The following is a 16,684-nucleotide window of genomic DNA, read 5'->3' on the forward strand; positions in this document are numbered from 1 at the left end:
GTAGCACTTGAAATTCTTCTTACCCCGGATTTTGACCTCCCTTAATTGTGACTCCCACTGAATCACGTTCCGTTGACCTTCCTCGAGTCATGACAAAGCTTCGCTTGTTGTGAGCTTGCCTGCTATCTTCCCCGCCTTTTCGTCTACTTTCTTCTTCAAGAATTGTAGCACGACATCATCAAATACCAAATAATCGAGAGGATATTACGGTTAAATTGATAATGATTGGGTCATATGAATCGGAAGACTTTGGAGTAGAATTTCAGCACGTTCTCGTGGTGAAACATTATGTCCCAACGTTGAAAGTTGAGAACATAACGAAATCGAGTATGTAAGTGCTCAGATGCGATGTAGATTCGACATCCGTAAGGTATACAACTTTCTCTTCAAAAAAATTTTGTTGTGAAGTGATTTGGCTTCATACAATTTGATGAGGTGATCCCAAACCTCCTTAGCGTTTTCTTCTCTTCTCGCCCGCTAAAATATCATCCGATAATGCTAGATGCAAATCGAAAGAGCGATCGCATCTATTCCGTTCCACTTTTCGTTGTCCGTGAACTCCGCCGGCCGAACACCGATGGCTTCCGGCATTATCTTTTATCAATAATGCCTTCATCTTCATTTTCCATAATGAGAATTTCGTGCCGTCAAACTTGCCGATGTCAATTTTCTGCCATTGCTTCTATCACAACCGTTGTTGGCTGCATCTCACTATTTCACGTGAAACTTGTCTTCTCAGTTATCTCCACGGTATATGGTTGAACCAAAATGCACCAGGAAAATTTCCGGAAAGACTGGAGGGACACAACGGTCCGCTAAAACCAGACTCCTTAGACAAAATTTTCCTAGACATGCACTTAATCACCCAATACACCTTTCTAGGATACCCGAAAAGAAACCACGTGAAATTGCGACTCGCAGACCTCCGTAGGATGAAAAACAATATCTTACTTATTTTCCGATGGAAGGATCCACCTAAGTGGCAATCACAGAGCATACTATAAGTAGATATTCACACCCTAAACCAAACAAACAAACCCCCCAAGGAATTTTCCTTTCCGATGTGGAAGCTCGGACTATCCGCAACCACGAGCATACTTCGAAAAAACCTCGCTCGATACCCCGCGGGTTATGAAGAACCCACCGAATAGAACAATCAGCAAATAAGAGAAAAGAAGAACACAATAATAACAACTAAGAGAAAAGAAAGACACAATAATATATGGGCAAGAGAGAAAACTCCACTATAAATAAAGAAATATCCAAGAGAGAAGATATTTGGGATGATTAAAGAAGAAGGAAGAGGCATTCTTTTATAGCCTCTTCCTCTCCACATATTCCCACATCAGTCGATGTGGGACTAATATTACAACAATATCTAACCATCTCAATATAGAGGTGGCCATAAGAAAGAGAATTAGAGAAGATTTTGCTACCATCAACCAACAATATTATAATAGTAACCCTATTCCCAAATAAAATACTTTTAGGAGTTAGAAATTTTGATCAAACATCGAATGAGTGGACACCTTTGCCTTTTGATCAACGCATCATTTTATAAGAAGCTTCCAATATTTGTTATTTTTCAAGAAATGCGGATGGACCACATACCTGAATAACAATAATAAAATTTTACAGTGAGTCTTATGAGTTTGGATCATCTGTTTTTTATGGGAAGCATTCTGTACTCCCTTGACGGCTATTGACCACAAATTACAGGGAAGCCCATAGAGTTTGGGTGATGGTTTTTTTTTTTTGAGCAAATTGCACTAGCAATTTGCTTCCAATATAAGAAGCTTCCAATATTTGTTATTTTTCAAGAAATGCGGATGGACCACATACCTGAATAACAATAATAAAATTTTACAGTGAGTCTTATGAGTTTGGATCATCTGTTTTTTATGGGAAGCATTCTGTACTCCCTTGACGGCTATTGACCACAAATTACAGGGAAGCCCATAGAGTTTAGGTGATGGTTTTTTTTTTTTGAGCAAATTGCACTAGCACAGTCTTAAAACAATTACACCCCCACTTTATATTTAAAAAGCATAGAGACCTCAAAATTGAATTTTTGTTGGATATATTTATCAAATTTATCACCGAAAACTGTTAAATCACTATTTATTTTTAAAAATATCCCTAAAATAAATAGTGTCTGAAAGATTTTTAATGATAAATTGGACAAATATATCCAACAAAAATCCAATTTTGGAGTCTATGCTAAATATAAAGTAGGGTAACAGTGCTTTAAAGCCTCAATTTTTAGGTGCCAATACAATTTGCTCTATCTTTTTTATGTTTTATTATTTTTTACTTGTACACCCCACATAATTTACGGTTATAATACCATCGGGAGAACACTCTGTACTCCTTATCAAGGGAGATGATCTATACATAGGTTCCACCCATATTTATTGTGAGGAGAACACTCTGTACTCCTTATCAAGGGAGATGATCTATACATAGGTTCCACCCATATTTATTGTGAAAGAAACGTCGGAATAGCAAATACTGCTCCCCCGATAGAGAGGTGATCCGCACTCAACATAGTGGCCTCTTTTTATATTTTTGAGATAACATAGTGGCCTTTTTTTTTTAATGGAGGGATCAACGTGATAAGACAAACATTAATAATTTAATTATTCGTTAGCAAGAATGCTAAATCATGCAACTTGTATTAAAACAAAAAGGCAAATTTGTTTATGCCAAATCCAACTATAATTGATTATTTTAGTTTAATAGTAATCTTAAAACTTGTGCAAGTAATATTAATTTGTTATCCGCGTAGCCCTACTTTAGTGCAAAGGCTAATGAAAACGTGCTCATAATCCCAAAATTTTCTTTTAATAATCTCACAAAGAACTTTGGTGTAAGCCACACTTTACATATGTACCATATGCTTAAGAAAACAATAATCCTCTTGAAAAAAAAATGATCTACCATGTATGTCTTAGGATCAAAACTAAGAAATAATCACCAAAAAAAAAATAAAAAGAAGAAGGAACCCTCTAGGGGAAGAAAACCCCCGGCGGCCAGAACAATCCACTAATTTCAACAAATTGAAGAACCAATTATAAAGAAGAGTTACATATTTATATCAAAAAAAACCCCTAAATTGAGATATAATCAACTTCGTTCATATTTTAGGGTAAGCTAGGCTGTCGGATGAAGAATTTCCATATAAATCAGGTACACAAAAATTATTTTCAGTGCAAATCAAGTGAAGGCTAAATTCACGAGGCTGGCGCTTGCTTTGCGGGAACTCGCTAGCTTTGCTTGCCCCCTGCCACCTTTCACAGTCACATTGAATCGGACCCACTCCTAACATACTTAGGAGTATGTTCAAGACCTTAGGATAGGGCTAATGGGCTTATCCAAATATTCAATAGTCGGGCTGTTCTAAACACATTTTGATGATACATTAGAATTTGTGTAGCACGTTATCTAGTAATTGGATGTCGCACTTGACCATACCCTTTCGATTAGAATTCCAAATCAACAAATAAGGAAACAATAGAAAATGAAAAACAGATGAAAGAGGAGTTGATGATGGAAAAAAATCATCTACTGTATACAGCTCTCTGCTGTGTACAACAGTGCACTTAGATGCCAAACAATAGACTGAAATTTAAAGCATGATTTCAAATTTAAAAAGTCCAAAATAGACTTGTAATTTTTTTTTTTGTTTTTCAGCCTATTTTTCGGCATCTAAGTGCACTAATGTGTGATTCAATCTGTAACTCAAACTATGCCTAGTCACTACATGTCATGCTTTATTCTACTAAAAAAAACTCTTGCAATCATTGATGCAGCCAACAGGAAATTCTTTTGGTCTAATGGTGATAAGGATCACATTTATGAAAACCATTAAACTTCCAAAAGGTTGTGGTGGCCTGAATCTCAAAGATCTTGAATCCTTCAACTATGCTCTATTAGCAAAGAAAGTTTGGGAACTCATCACTGAGAAAGATTCAATGTGGTACAGAATCATGAAAAGCAAATACTTCAAAAACTACAGCTTCCTTCAAGCTCTTGTCGACAGAAACTCTTCTTGAGGTTGGAAATCTCTTATCAAAGTTCGTGATGCTATCAAGGACAACATTTTATTTCAAGTGGGAGATGGAGAAAATATTGATCCTTGGTCTACTAGATGGATTCATCCAAATCAGAAACTTCAAGTGCTTCTCCCAACCGCACTGGAAGCCCCTAAGAAAGTTTCTCATTTTATCAATCATTCAACATCATCATGGGATGTCATAGCTATACAGAAGTGGTGGCCCCCTGATATTACACAAACCATATTGGAAATTCCGTTTCCTTCGGTCAAGAAACAAGATCGCATTATATGGGATCAAACTCAATCAGGAAATCTCACCGTATCTTCTGTCTACAGACTTCTCAGTCACAAGGACCAACAGCTCCATATTCATTGGAAGAAGCTATGGCACCTCCCTATCAATCCTCGAATTTTACATTTCACTTGGAAACTGCTCCATGAGAAACTCCCTTCATCTTCTCTGCTCAGAAACAGAGGATGTGAAATTCCGGATAAATGCCCACTATGCTCTAATGTTATGATTGAGCTTAACCATATTTTCTTGAAATGTGGCTTTGTTAAACAGATTTGGAGCAAATTCAAAGTATGTTGGTGGATACAAAACGCAGATATTTGTTTGGATTTCCAAAATCAAACACCATTCAAAGGAAGAACAAGCTCTGACTCTCCACCTCACTACACTTTGGATAATATGGTCGAACTTCAACAAAGTAGCTCATGGTCTTCCCAGCAAAACTCATAAACAGATTTGGAGGCTTGCGTGGACAATAAACTCTAAATTTCTGCAGCTTTGTTATGGAAGAAATCGAAGATCGAAGCAACATTTGAACCTTAAATGGACTCCTCCTCCCCCTGATTTCATTAAATGTAATACTGATGGTTCTTCTATCTTGGATTCTTCCAGCAGATTCATATCTGACATTGGGGGAGTTGCTCGAGACTATCTTGGTCATCACCTCCTTAGCTTTGCCTCCCCTTGTGGCAACATTACTGCTATACAAGCTGAAGCTGAAGCACTTAAAAAAGCCATCCAACTTGCCCTCTCCAATGGTTTCAAGAAAGTGATCTTTGAAGGAGACAATGAAGTTATCGTTCATCTGATCAATCAGCCATGTCCTACAGTACCTTGGAAGATTAAGCACATTATAGATGACATCAAGTTCCTTACTGTAAAGTTTGACTCTATTTCTTTTATCCACACTCTCAGGGAGGGGAATTTTGTAGTTGATAGACTCGCCTCTTATGCTGCCAATTCCCAATCCCTCATCCCCCTCCCCACTCCCCACTCCCCCCCTTCATACACTGGTTTTTGTACTTTGACGCCTCTGGGAATTCTTTCCCTCGAGGCTTTTCTTTCAAATAAATTTCTTTTATTACTAAAAAAAAAAAAAATGCACTGATGTGCACAGCAGAGAAGTTTGTACAGCTGAGAATGTTTTTCCAGTTGATGATAGCCATTATTTCACTTCTCGAATTATTTTTGTAAAAAGTAAGACTTTATTCATTTTTTTTTTCTTTTTCTATAAGTGTAAGTTTACCGTTTACGTGATGAAAAACTAATATAAATTTGGATACTTGTCCAATAAGTAGTTCAATTATTAATGGAAATGGTTGGTTCCGAATCAGCTTCTTCGAATGTAACGAATCGTTAACATTCTATATGGTTTCTTGGCACAACCACCACGGCACCACGCTTCATTTTTTATATGCCTCAGACTTGATGTGACAATCATTTTTGTATAAACTGAACCTATACGTTAACTAAGTAAACTAAATTAAACACAAGTGACATTGAACCATCAAAGCATGAGTGAGAAAAAAAAAATGTTAATCTAAGGGTGACCATTTCCAAGTTCTATCACAATCGTAAAACCCTAGCTTATTGATTATTGAAGAAACACAACTTGAACTTTGATTCAGAGGATTATTGGGTTGCACCAAAGAAATTTGAAGTTTGTGTTTTAATGGACCTAAAACCAACTTTGAGACAACCCTAACAAGCCAACTTAGTAGATAAAGGTCAATCTTGTTAGCATTCCATCCCTAACGCAACCACTCCTTGGCAGTCCATGGCCCACTATATATCAAATTGATTATTTTGAGGAGTTTCATACGAAACCAATTTCTCTCTAGATGAAGGATACATGTTAAAACAAAAAACAAATTTATATCTTCTAAATATTGCCTCAACCTTTGGATGTAACTGATGGACATTTGTCATTCATCTAGAGAGAAATAAATGGTCTATTTCTTATGATATTTCCCCCTGAGCTTGTACACATGGTAAAACATATCAGCTGATATTCGACCGAAATTCACCAAATTTCAAAAATTGATTTGGCTAGTAGTGGAAAAAAGGGGGCGAAAACGATATCTACTCAAAGTCGCTGGAAAATGCTAACTTTCGGTGATTTTCCAACTGATCATCGAAATAATGGAAAAAATCACCCATACTCCACTGAACCTGAGCTCCAGTCGCTGGAATCTTCACCTTTGAGAAATACTGGCTGCTGCTACCTCATCCTCTTCTCCTCCTTCTATGTCTTCAACGAAGGCTGAGAAAAATCTAGCTGCCATTTTCATTTACAGAAAACCCTATCAAAATTTAACTTGAAGTGGCAGAAGCTCTTAGATGGAGGACCTCAAAAAATTGTGTTTCTCGTTCTTCTGGTTTGTATTTACAGATGTACTAGAAAAGGGGGGAAATAATAATCGTCAGAGAGATAGAAAACAATGACACAAGGAGGGATAGAAGATGAAGAATATCAGAAAAAGATTGAATAACCATGCTCAACGGCTCAAATTCCATTTGTTTCTTGGAATTTGAGCTGTTGAGCATGTTTATTAAGAAAAAAGACAAATGAAAAGGACGTTCGTTGATAGACAAAGTGGTAGGGGCTTTTGGGTAAAGGTGCCATCAGAGGTGGGTCATTGACTTTTTGAATTTCGCTCGAAATATAGGGAAAATTCGTCGTTTCAATGGTTTCTCCAAAGGGTGAATCGGCGAATTTCGCCGATATTCCACAACTTGCTTGTACAAGCCTCAACATAAAAATAACCAATGTGCCCCTAGCTCCCTCCTTGACGAATTGGGATCCTCTACCTGTCAGGATAAAGATTTATGTTCTCCTAACACATTTCCATCACATGTTAGGAGGTGAGATCACATTTGAATTTTTTCAAAACTCCCAATGGACCTCACTCCTAAAGTATGGTAGAGAAGCGAGGAGAGCACAGACCTCTACCCTTCAAGATAAGAGGATCTGAATTCCTCGACAGTGTAGAAACATCTTAGTGCATGTCAAACTGCAATCTTGAACGTGCATCATATTGCCTCATTGCATGGATAACCTAGCCTAATAAGGGCAGCAACTACTCAAATGACAAAACCAACATCAACAGAACATGAACCAACTAGTTCAGCAAGTTAGAAATTAATTGAAAAGACTTAGCTGCAATTGATATATAATGAAACTAATGCCTTAAGGATGATTGCTGCACAATCTCTCCAAGGTAATAACAGCTCCTCAACTGGTGCAAGAATGGCCAACATCTAGCCAAAAAAAAAAAACACATTCAGCAAAAAGTGAAAAATAATGACAAGGCAGAGAGTGGCTTCCAAATCTGCAAATAATTTCCATGGATGCAGATGAAGAATATATTGTGAAGCTGTATCATGTCAGAAGGTCCATGTTTCTCTTCATACAATAATCACACAGCCCAACAGATTAACAAGTACACCATGAGGGCTACTGATATATGTTCCTCTGCAAAGCACAAGTTGATCAAAAAAAAAATTTCTGAATAACAACAGAAGGAACCCTGCAATCTGGAAGTGGTTATTGCATTCTGTAATGTCACATTAACAATTGGCTGCATGGGAGACTAGCCTGGGGACAGCAGGCACCTCAGTATATCTTAGTACTTGGGTTTTTAAAATATCTAGTTATGATATATCTCTAATTCCATCTTCACCATTCTATACTTCCTAAGAAACAAGGATCATTCTTCTCCTTATAAGACTCTTTATAAAACCCTTTAAACTAGGGTGTAGCCCATATCAGTCTTTTGTTCAAATAGCAATCCTACTTTCTTGCTCAGAGCTTCTGTTTTTTGATCTTGAAGGCTGCAGTAGGTAACTCTTCCACAGAAAAGTTCTTTGGATTTTTCCTTCTGCGAGAGTACAAGAACATCAGAAAACAGATTGGTAAATCAGAACAAACTGGCACAAGAAACCTCAAAAGAACAAATTTGCAAGAACGTGTAAAACAGATTGGAGACCACCTTCAGGAGAAGAATTTGAAATGTGAAAGAAAAAAAAAAAGGGGGGGGCATCAGAGGCTCTGTCTCAACCTCTCATATAGTACAATTCAGATGTCACTTTAAAAATTGAACTAATCTGAATCTCCCTTAAGAGACCAACAAATTGTGAAAATGTGGGCTAAGGTTCAGGCAAATTCCTTGGAAAAGAAAATCTCTCAAACGTGTCTCATTAATTTTTCTCTTGATTTTACTTTGGGTTCGTGAGATTTGAGGTTCCCATCTCTGTATGCTTCTGAAATTTGTTTCTGGGAGAGACTTGAGATGGGATTTGAGGTGGTATTTGGTTCATGCGGTGTAGCCACATGATTAATGGTGCTTATGGAATTGCGTTTGTGCCAACTTTGAAATTCCTGTGATTACCCATTGCCTTCGATGTCAAGATAATCTCAAGGGTGGAGGGACTAGTGGTTTGGTTCTCAGTTGCAGAGTTTCTTGTGCCTCTGTATTAACCTAACAGTTGCATAAGATGGAATGGTGTGAAACAGAGATCAGCAGAGAAACTAGACAGAAGCATATGAATACTAGACCAAAGACATAGAGATTAATGGAGAAGCTCAAAAGAACTAGACCTAGAAGGAAAGGAATCAACAGCATATGCAAATGTAGAATATTACCAAAATTGTAAAAGAACTGGTGAGGACTTGACTGCAGCAATGATGAAGATGGTGACTCAAATAAATAAGATAAACCTCTCCACAAATTATATAATTCAGATTTTATGAATTTCTCATGTTAATCAAAACATACTTGATTTACTTACTGCATAGATCAGTTCAAAGTTTTATTGTTGAAAAGACAAGAAGTAGGAGAGTTAAAAGTTGGAAATTTTGGATAGATCACAGTCTCAAATGTAAATGAGATAGTATAAAAGCATCTAGTATTCCAGTAGTGGAAGCTTAATCAAGAGTTCATATGGAAATAAAGATAAGAAAACAACAATGATAATGACAATAATAATCGGTAAAATCTATATACTTGTTACAATGATGATAGAATAGAATAGAATAGAGAAAAAAAAAAAAAAAAGAATTTAGAAGCATACACTTCGTAAGATCTTGCAGCTAAATTGGATTAAAACACTGGATTAGCAAGTTCAGGTCCAGACCCATAAAAGAAAAAAGACAAATAAATAGCCTACCTGTATTTATATAGCTATGGGGAGGACCAAAATTTTCTTCAACAATTGAAGAGTATCATCTGGCATCAAAATTATCTGATCATACAAATCAACAATGAATTACCTGTTTATCACAAATTAAAATTGGTGTACTAATGCACACAATATAACTAGGGCATACATATAACTATTGATTTGATTCACCAAATTCACGTCACCAAGAAGTTTACTGACTGGTTAGTCATCAGAATAAATTAGAGTGATGGTTGAAGAATTCATGCCATACATGATTCTCCAAACCCCACCAAAAATTTTTTTCGCTTTCTTCTGGTGCTAACAAGTTACTGTTTCATACATGGAGATCAGTCCATTTGCATGGTACACCATTGAGATACAACCAGTTCAAAGCTGCTTGTTCCAGTAACACTAAAGAAGAGGGAAAATCTTCAGTGAAACATGTCCGCCAACTCCCATTGTTGGTAAATATCTCTGCCTCTATATCTTCAGTGAGAAATAAAGTTGACTGCTATACCAGAGTGACCTCTTTCAAGTTGTTTTTGCTTCTTCAATGGAATATCTCTTGAGAATAGCCAGAGTCTCTTCCATGGCACTGCAAAATAAATGTAAACCTTTATAATTATCTAGTCACTGGCATACAAAAACAATGGCTGTCCTATCCATTGCAATTTGCAACAGTTCAGTAAAATTTGTTAATTTGCTGCAGTTATAAACAAGAAAGAATAGTGGAATGGTATGTACAAAGTAGAATTAACAATTAAGAACCCATAGTCCATCCAAGTTAGTTCTTCAGATGGATAGGTTAGAGCTGCTCAGAAGTCAAACCAAGATGCCAAAGTCCTTGGGCAACCCATCCAAGTCCAAGAAAAAAGCTATGGCTAAGTAAATAATAATTCCTTCATTGTGCATAAGATCCAGAAGATCAGTAGAGACAGACAAAAATGCACCACTAAGTCAAGGCTAAGACACTTTTCAGTGCTCTCAAAAGGACTGAAGAGATATTGACTACCTCGTACTTCAAATAGACCATACCAAATAGAATTGACTGTGAGATGGAAATTCCAAGAGGAATTATCCCATAATATAACCATCCAGAGAAAGATATCATGGCAAAATTAGAATGATATATTATCCAAATAAACTCCAAGTCCATATGAACACAGACATCATCAAGAACCACCTCCCACTTTGAGGTTTTAAACCTTATTATTTTATGATTTTATCACAGATGATAACTTATTGGAAACAAGGGACTCCAAGACTTTACCTCCCAGGTCTAAGGATCTTGTACTTCCCTGTGACAGTGAGATCCACAACTGTTGATCCAGAGCGTCCTGCAGGAAGCAGACCCCCATCAAAAACATAGGCACAGTGCTCCCAAAGGTCCTCAAAATCTTTAATACACACACTGCTGGGCTGTCCACTTCGGTTTGCACTTGTGAGTGCCAGTGCACTTCCAGAACCACGGGCGATGAACCGAATAAAGTTGGAGTCTGGCACCCTGACACCGATACTATCCAATCCTGGATTCAAGGTCTTCTCAAGAATACTTGAACTGCCTGAAAAGAAAATTGAAAACAAATAGAATAGAATCACCCAATCCAAACAATAATCAGAGAATACAGAACATTTAGACACTTAAACCATAAATCCCCCCCCCCCCCCAAAAAAAAAAAAACTGCATGGGCCCCCAAGGAAACTGTGTTCATGGCCTCTGCTTCTTACAATGCAATATGGATGAGGTATTTTATAACACTACAACTGTTCTAAGCAATGAAAAATCAGGCGGTTATTACGATAACATTCTGTCAGTCATGCAGATCAAAACATCAAGAAAAACAACCAAAACACTGTTCAAGGATGCTGTTCACATGGATGGTCTTACAGCCAAGCTTTGCCTTTTTAGATCTTGTGGGCCCATCAATTGGAGAAAGATTCAATCCTAATGCTGCCTTAGTTTCGAAGATCTCGTGTTTCAAATGCTCAACTGCTTAATGCCTAGTGACAGGTTCAAGTCCTGGAAACAACCTCTCTTGAAACAGGAGTAAAGTTGCAACTGACCCTCCATAGCCTGCTAAAAACAACAGACCTCTCACTGGGTAAATCTTCTTTTCCCCACTTTTAGAAAGTATATTTTATTCAGTGCAATGGAATCTTAGGTACTTCCTAATTTCAATTTGGTAATGTTTTGTTTTGAGAAGTTCTATTATGATATTACGTAAATAGGTTATAAGAAGCATCTACTCTGTTAAGTCTCTATTTTACAGACTTTATCTGAAGCTTAGCCCAAGCTATAAGTTGGCCCCACAGTTGTACTTGAATGGAGACTTGGTTAATGAAATTTTTATTGCTTGCTTGCAAGTATTTGGTCTGAGAAAGACTTGTTTCAACAGCTAAGATAACTGTACGTGAGAGGCCCAAGGCTGAGATAGCTTACCATCCCTATCCCCTTCTAATCTGGTTTCATGTTCTTCATATATGAACAGAAAGAAAGAGTTTCAGTAGTAATTCAATTTGTACATCCTTATTGTGTTGATCGTGGCTGCAATCGATCTCCAGCTAGTTCTTCCCCGTTTCAAGGTTGACTTTTGCCTTTCTGAGGGTCATAAATGTTCAAAAAAGAATGGGTAAAGCAATTACTAAATTATGGAACTATGGGAGGTAGGTGCAAAAGCAGGAACAACAGAACCACAAAAACAAAGTAATACACTACAAGTGAAGCCTCTTGAGACAGATTGAAATAGTAGGGCTTCTCTAAAGTCCGAATGCAAGTTGAAGCAGCAGTGCAATTTAACTCCTCTGCTTGTATACAAATTAAGAAATGCTGCTCCTCATTCTCCTTTTTTCTTCCTATTTTTTCAGCTAGCTCTTTCACTGTCAATTAAGCAGCAACAAGAATTTTTTTACTTCTATTTCCATCATTTTGTCTTTAACCTTGTTCCCTAATCAGACAGCTTCTTCTTCACCTTAAGACCCAGACAGAGGCATCTAACAAGTCTAGTACAATGTGAATCTCCATATTTCAAAATCTGCAACCTTCATTGACTCAAAAACATTGTTCTAATCTTTTCGAAAAACAGAGCAAAAACATTCAGACAAGATTTTACATGGTTCACCCAAAGGCTACATCCACGGCAGAGCAGATGTGGTGTTTCACTACAAGGAAGAAGAAGAAGAAGATTACAACCTAGCTGGTTTTTCTACTCCTCTCAACCCTACTAAGAGACTATAAATAGTTACAGGTGAAAAAGACCCTATTTCAAGGAGAAAAATGACCAAAAACACCCCCAAAAGGAACTGAGGACCTAAAAAAAGTTAGGGGCCTACAACCAATCATTTTGAGGGATTTGAAATTCTAAACAAGACCCATCCCTGTCCAGGTGATGGCCAAAATAGAAAACGGTCTTCCATGCGCGTTTAGGCCCTGAAAGGGGCCCTGGAACATTGCACATGGTGAAAATGGTCCTCACCGAAACATACTCCATTTCTACAAGACTTGCTATAAACCAAATAAGCCACTCCACCTGTTGGCTGCATTATCAATTGTAAAAGCTACCCTGATTCCCTGATTCAAAAACCCCTTTGCCAATTGGTCCTGATAAGCTCCATCTACAGTCACATCACACAACCAAATCATGCTACCACTTTCAGATAGGCCCTCAAATTCCCTATTGACTCCATCCAAGATTAAGTTTAGCAATTCGACGAAGGAATCATTGCTGCAAATTTGCAACCCTATCCCAGCAAACAGTAAAGGCCTCCAACACAAATGTAGAGATCCAGTCAGATGCACTTAAATAGATCATCAGCTACAACACCAGAGGCAACATTATGAGACTCTAATCTCCTAAAGAATAGCTATAACACAAAATCAGGAAAAAAGCATCAGGGGAGGAACATGGAAAGTTTGAAACAGAGTAATCTCAGCAATTGGAAGTTTAACAACAAAGCAGACCCACAAAAGTTACAAGAGAAACTGACTACTGGATTATAATGTCTAGAAAAGCTCTATAGCTGTAAGTAAGAGCAAGATTGAATTTACAGCAATCGAATAACAAAATCAGAAATCAAGAACAGAACTACCAACGGAATGAAATATGAAATTACTGAAGCTAACTCAATCTAAGAGAGAATTGTAGAACAAGCAAATAGTAGCAAAGCTTGAGAAATATAAAAGAAAAGCACAACCACAGGGAGTAAATTATATAGATCTGACCCAAATCCATGATATCAGGATAGATAGAAGAATAGGTAGAAAGATAGGAAAATTACCAGCCAGGAACCCAAATAATTCTCACCTAGAATCCACCAGCTATACTACAGACTCCACAGTAGCTTGTTTCAGCAAAATGAACTCCTTTTAATTGCTACAACCGACAGGGATATAAATGAATTCATGTATGATGTCAGTTATCTTGGATAAATATCCACTTAAATATATTGAAATCAAGATAAAACCTGTAATTTTTTTACTATCCATTTACATTCCTAGAATACATGCCAACGTCCTGTGCATTTTGGTATCATCACTCATCATTAATCTAAGAGAAAGGCAACAAACATCTTTTTTCCTATGCATCATTTAAAGGAAGGATAACAACTATCAACTTAATAATAAATTTCCTTATCATAATCTAGGGGAAGGGTACCAAAAACCAACTCAATAATAAAACATTTCCTGTTTCCTTCTGAAAAGAAAATAAGCTTACAAGTTGCAGACCTCGCCTTAGCACAACAGTCACTGGTCCAGGAAGGAGTTCATCAAGCAAACTATGAGGCAAATGATCAATAGAAGCAAAACGGCTTATGTCTTGTACATCTCCAACAGAAATTGCTAGCGGGCTTGTCTGCTTACGCCCTTTGATTTCATATATTCTGTTAACTGCTTCTGTCGAACTGTAGTAACACCACTAAAATGATATTAAAGTGGAATAAACAGACAAAGACAGCAATACTAGCTTCAATTCCGACATCACAAATGACCAATAACTGCATATCAAAGATAGAGATGGTCCAGGAATTCCTTGAATCTCCATAGAGATACTAATGCAGAAAAGCTCCAATGGATATTCATGGTTAACCTTCAGACCAATCTATGCTTCAGTTTGAGTTCTAAAATCAACCATGTGGGATCCAGGAAGCTTAATCCTGGAAGCCAGACTCAGGGAACACATTTGGAATAGTTTTGGAGCTTAAGATTCCAGGTTTTTCAGAAACCTCTATCCTCAGCCCAAGTAATGAGAGTCCATTTCTTTAATTATTAATTGTAATAGTGGGGCAGGATGAAGAGAATACAAGTTTCAACCCTTTAATTTAGTCTTCTAATTTATTAATTAAGTTGGTAAGACAGTCAGCCAATGATTAGAGGAGTGTTTAGTTTTTGGAGTGTCCTAATGTATCTGCCAAACCAAGCAGTTGAAAGAGATTCCATTCAGTTGTATGGGTTAGTTAGGACTTCTCTCCAGTTTTCTTAATAGTTTTGTTTTGTTTATTATATTTTTCTTGAACCAAGCAGGATGAGTTAGTACTTTATATATGGTTGTGGTTTCAAGTCCTGGAATAGTCTCTTTGGAAATAGGGGTAAGGCTGCATACATTTCACCCTCCCAAACAAACAAGCCTTGTCTACAGAGTATGGCCTTTTTTAGTGTGTGGCTGTTCAGCCCCTACGATTTAATAACTTAGATTAGAAATCATTTTCTGGGGATTTGGAAATATGCAACTGCTGTCTCCTTTATCCATCCTTGACCTCTCTGCCCCCCCCCCCCCCCCCAACTGTGGCGGGGGGGGGCTCCCATGATTCTAGTTCTTCTTATTCTTTGTGACTTCTTTTACCTAAGATTTATTTAGGTTTCAAAAGTTGAGAACTGGCTAATTCTGACCCTTTTGAAACCTGGCTAATCCAGACCAAGTGTTATCTATCTCATGCTCACATTGGCCACATAATCATCCTACATGGTGCAGTAAGGATGAAACTGTCAAACAGAGGCACTCAAATGAATTCTTTTCCTGATTAACATAGCACTGAAAGTTATAACTAAAACGTTAATCTTAAAAGTAAAGCTTTTTTTTTATGAGTGAGCACTAAAAGAAAAGCTTAGTTTACACCAACATACGGTTATAGATTCTGATTGATAACTCAGTTTGAAATTGTCAAAACCAAAAATTGATGCTATCTGTCTCATCAAAGAAATCAACATTTGTTAGCCATTCAATTAGAATGTTTTCCAGCTTCAAAATCCCAGACATAACTTCAGTGTCCCTCTAAATTAGTAAACCCCCTTTAGTTCTCTAAAGCTCCTGAACAAACTAATTCTTGGACTGACAAAACGAACACGAGAAGTTGAAGTGGAATTTTCAAACCCACAAAAGAATAAAACCAAAATGTCTAATAATTTACCAGGCGTCACAAGCAAACCCATAGAGGGTATCGGTTGGCACGGCGATAACTTTGCCAAATTTGATAGCAGCAATAGCCGCTTCTGCATTGGCTTCATTGGCTGGAAGAACAACCCCCGCCTTTCTTTCGAGGTCCAAGTCCCCCTTATTCAAACCACAAGCCATTTGATAAGAGAAACTTCCTCCTAGACTCTTCTTCCGATGCAGTAAATTGACAAAACCCAACTTGGCAGGACCTGAAAAATGAAAAAGAGAAAAAGAAATTCAGAACAGAAGAGTCACACGAAATTTTTGTGAACCGAATTCTCCTAAAGCGCACCTTTGAGGGATGGACAAAGCACAAAGCCAATGGGCAATCTTCCTGCAATTTTAGCGGGAAAGTTCATCCGTCGTCGAAAAAGAAGATTTCTGACGGCACGCAGAAAAAATTCTATCTATCCCCAAGTGTTTGGAATATGTAGAATAAAATCCTTCAAAAAACCCTAGCACGTGTTACTTTCCCAACCGCCCATTTGTCTGATTTTTATAGAATATGTCAACTACATGGTAGGGTCTCTGAAAATGTCGCTCGGTTGCCTATGAAGTGTTCGAGATTATTTCTAATAGAGAGTTTTCCTTCAAACCCACGGTCTGAACTCCATTTTAATCCTCTTTAATTGAAGCTCGGAAGCTCCAATTCCTCGGGTTTCATCCCAAATTCTCACCTAGTATCTGATGCTGGGTTTGCTCCGATTTGATCAAATACAAATGCAGACAATTATGGAAAAGAAT

General features: G+C 37.4%; 1 protein-coding gene across 1 annotated transcript; it reads right to left on the minus strand.

The window, feature by feature from the left end:
- Positions 1–9,547: 9,547 nt before the first annotated feature.
- Positions 9,548–16,320, minus strand: LOC149023539 (DHBP synthase RibB-like alpha/beta domain-containing protein). The gene is made up of 5 exons (XM_089144080.1): positions 16,233–16,320; positions 15,915–16,149; positions 14,236–14,411; positions 10,783–11,074; positions 9,548–10,107 (listed from the first exon to the last, which is right to left on the minus strand). Exons 1-5 carry the CDS (start codon positions 16,297–16,299, stop codon positions 10,044–10,046), a joined length of 834 nt encoding a protein of 277 aa, XP_089000206.1. The 5' UTR covers positions 16,300–16,320; the 3' UTR covers positions 9,548–10,043.
- Between the last annotated feature and the right edge of the window lie 364 nt (positions 16,321–16,684).

The sequence above is a fragment of the Hakea prostrata genome, chromosome 2, assembly GCF_041222555.1.
Source record: "Hakea prostrata isolate BN-2017 chromosome 2, UWA_Hpros_2, whole genome shotgun sequence".
NCBI lineage: Eukaryota > Viridiplantae > Streptophyta > Magnoliopsida > Proteales > Proteaceae > Hakea > Hakea prostrata.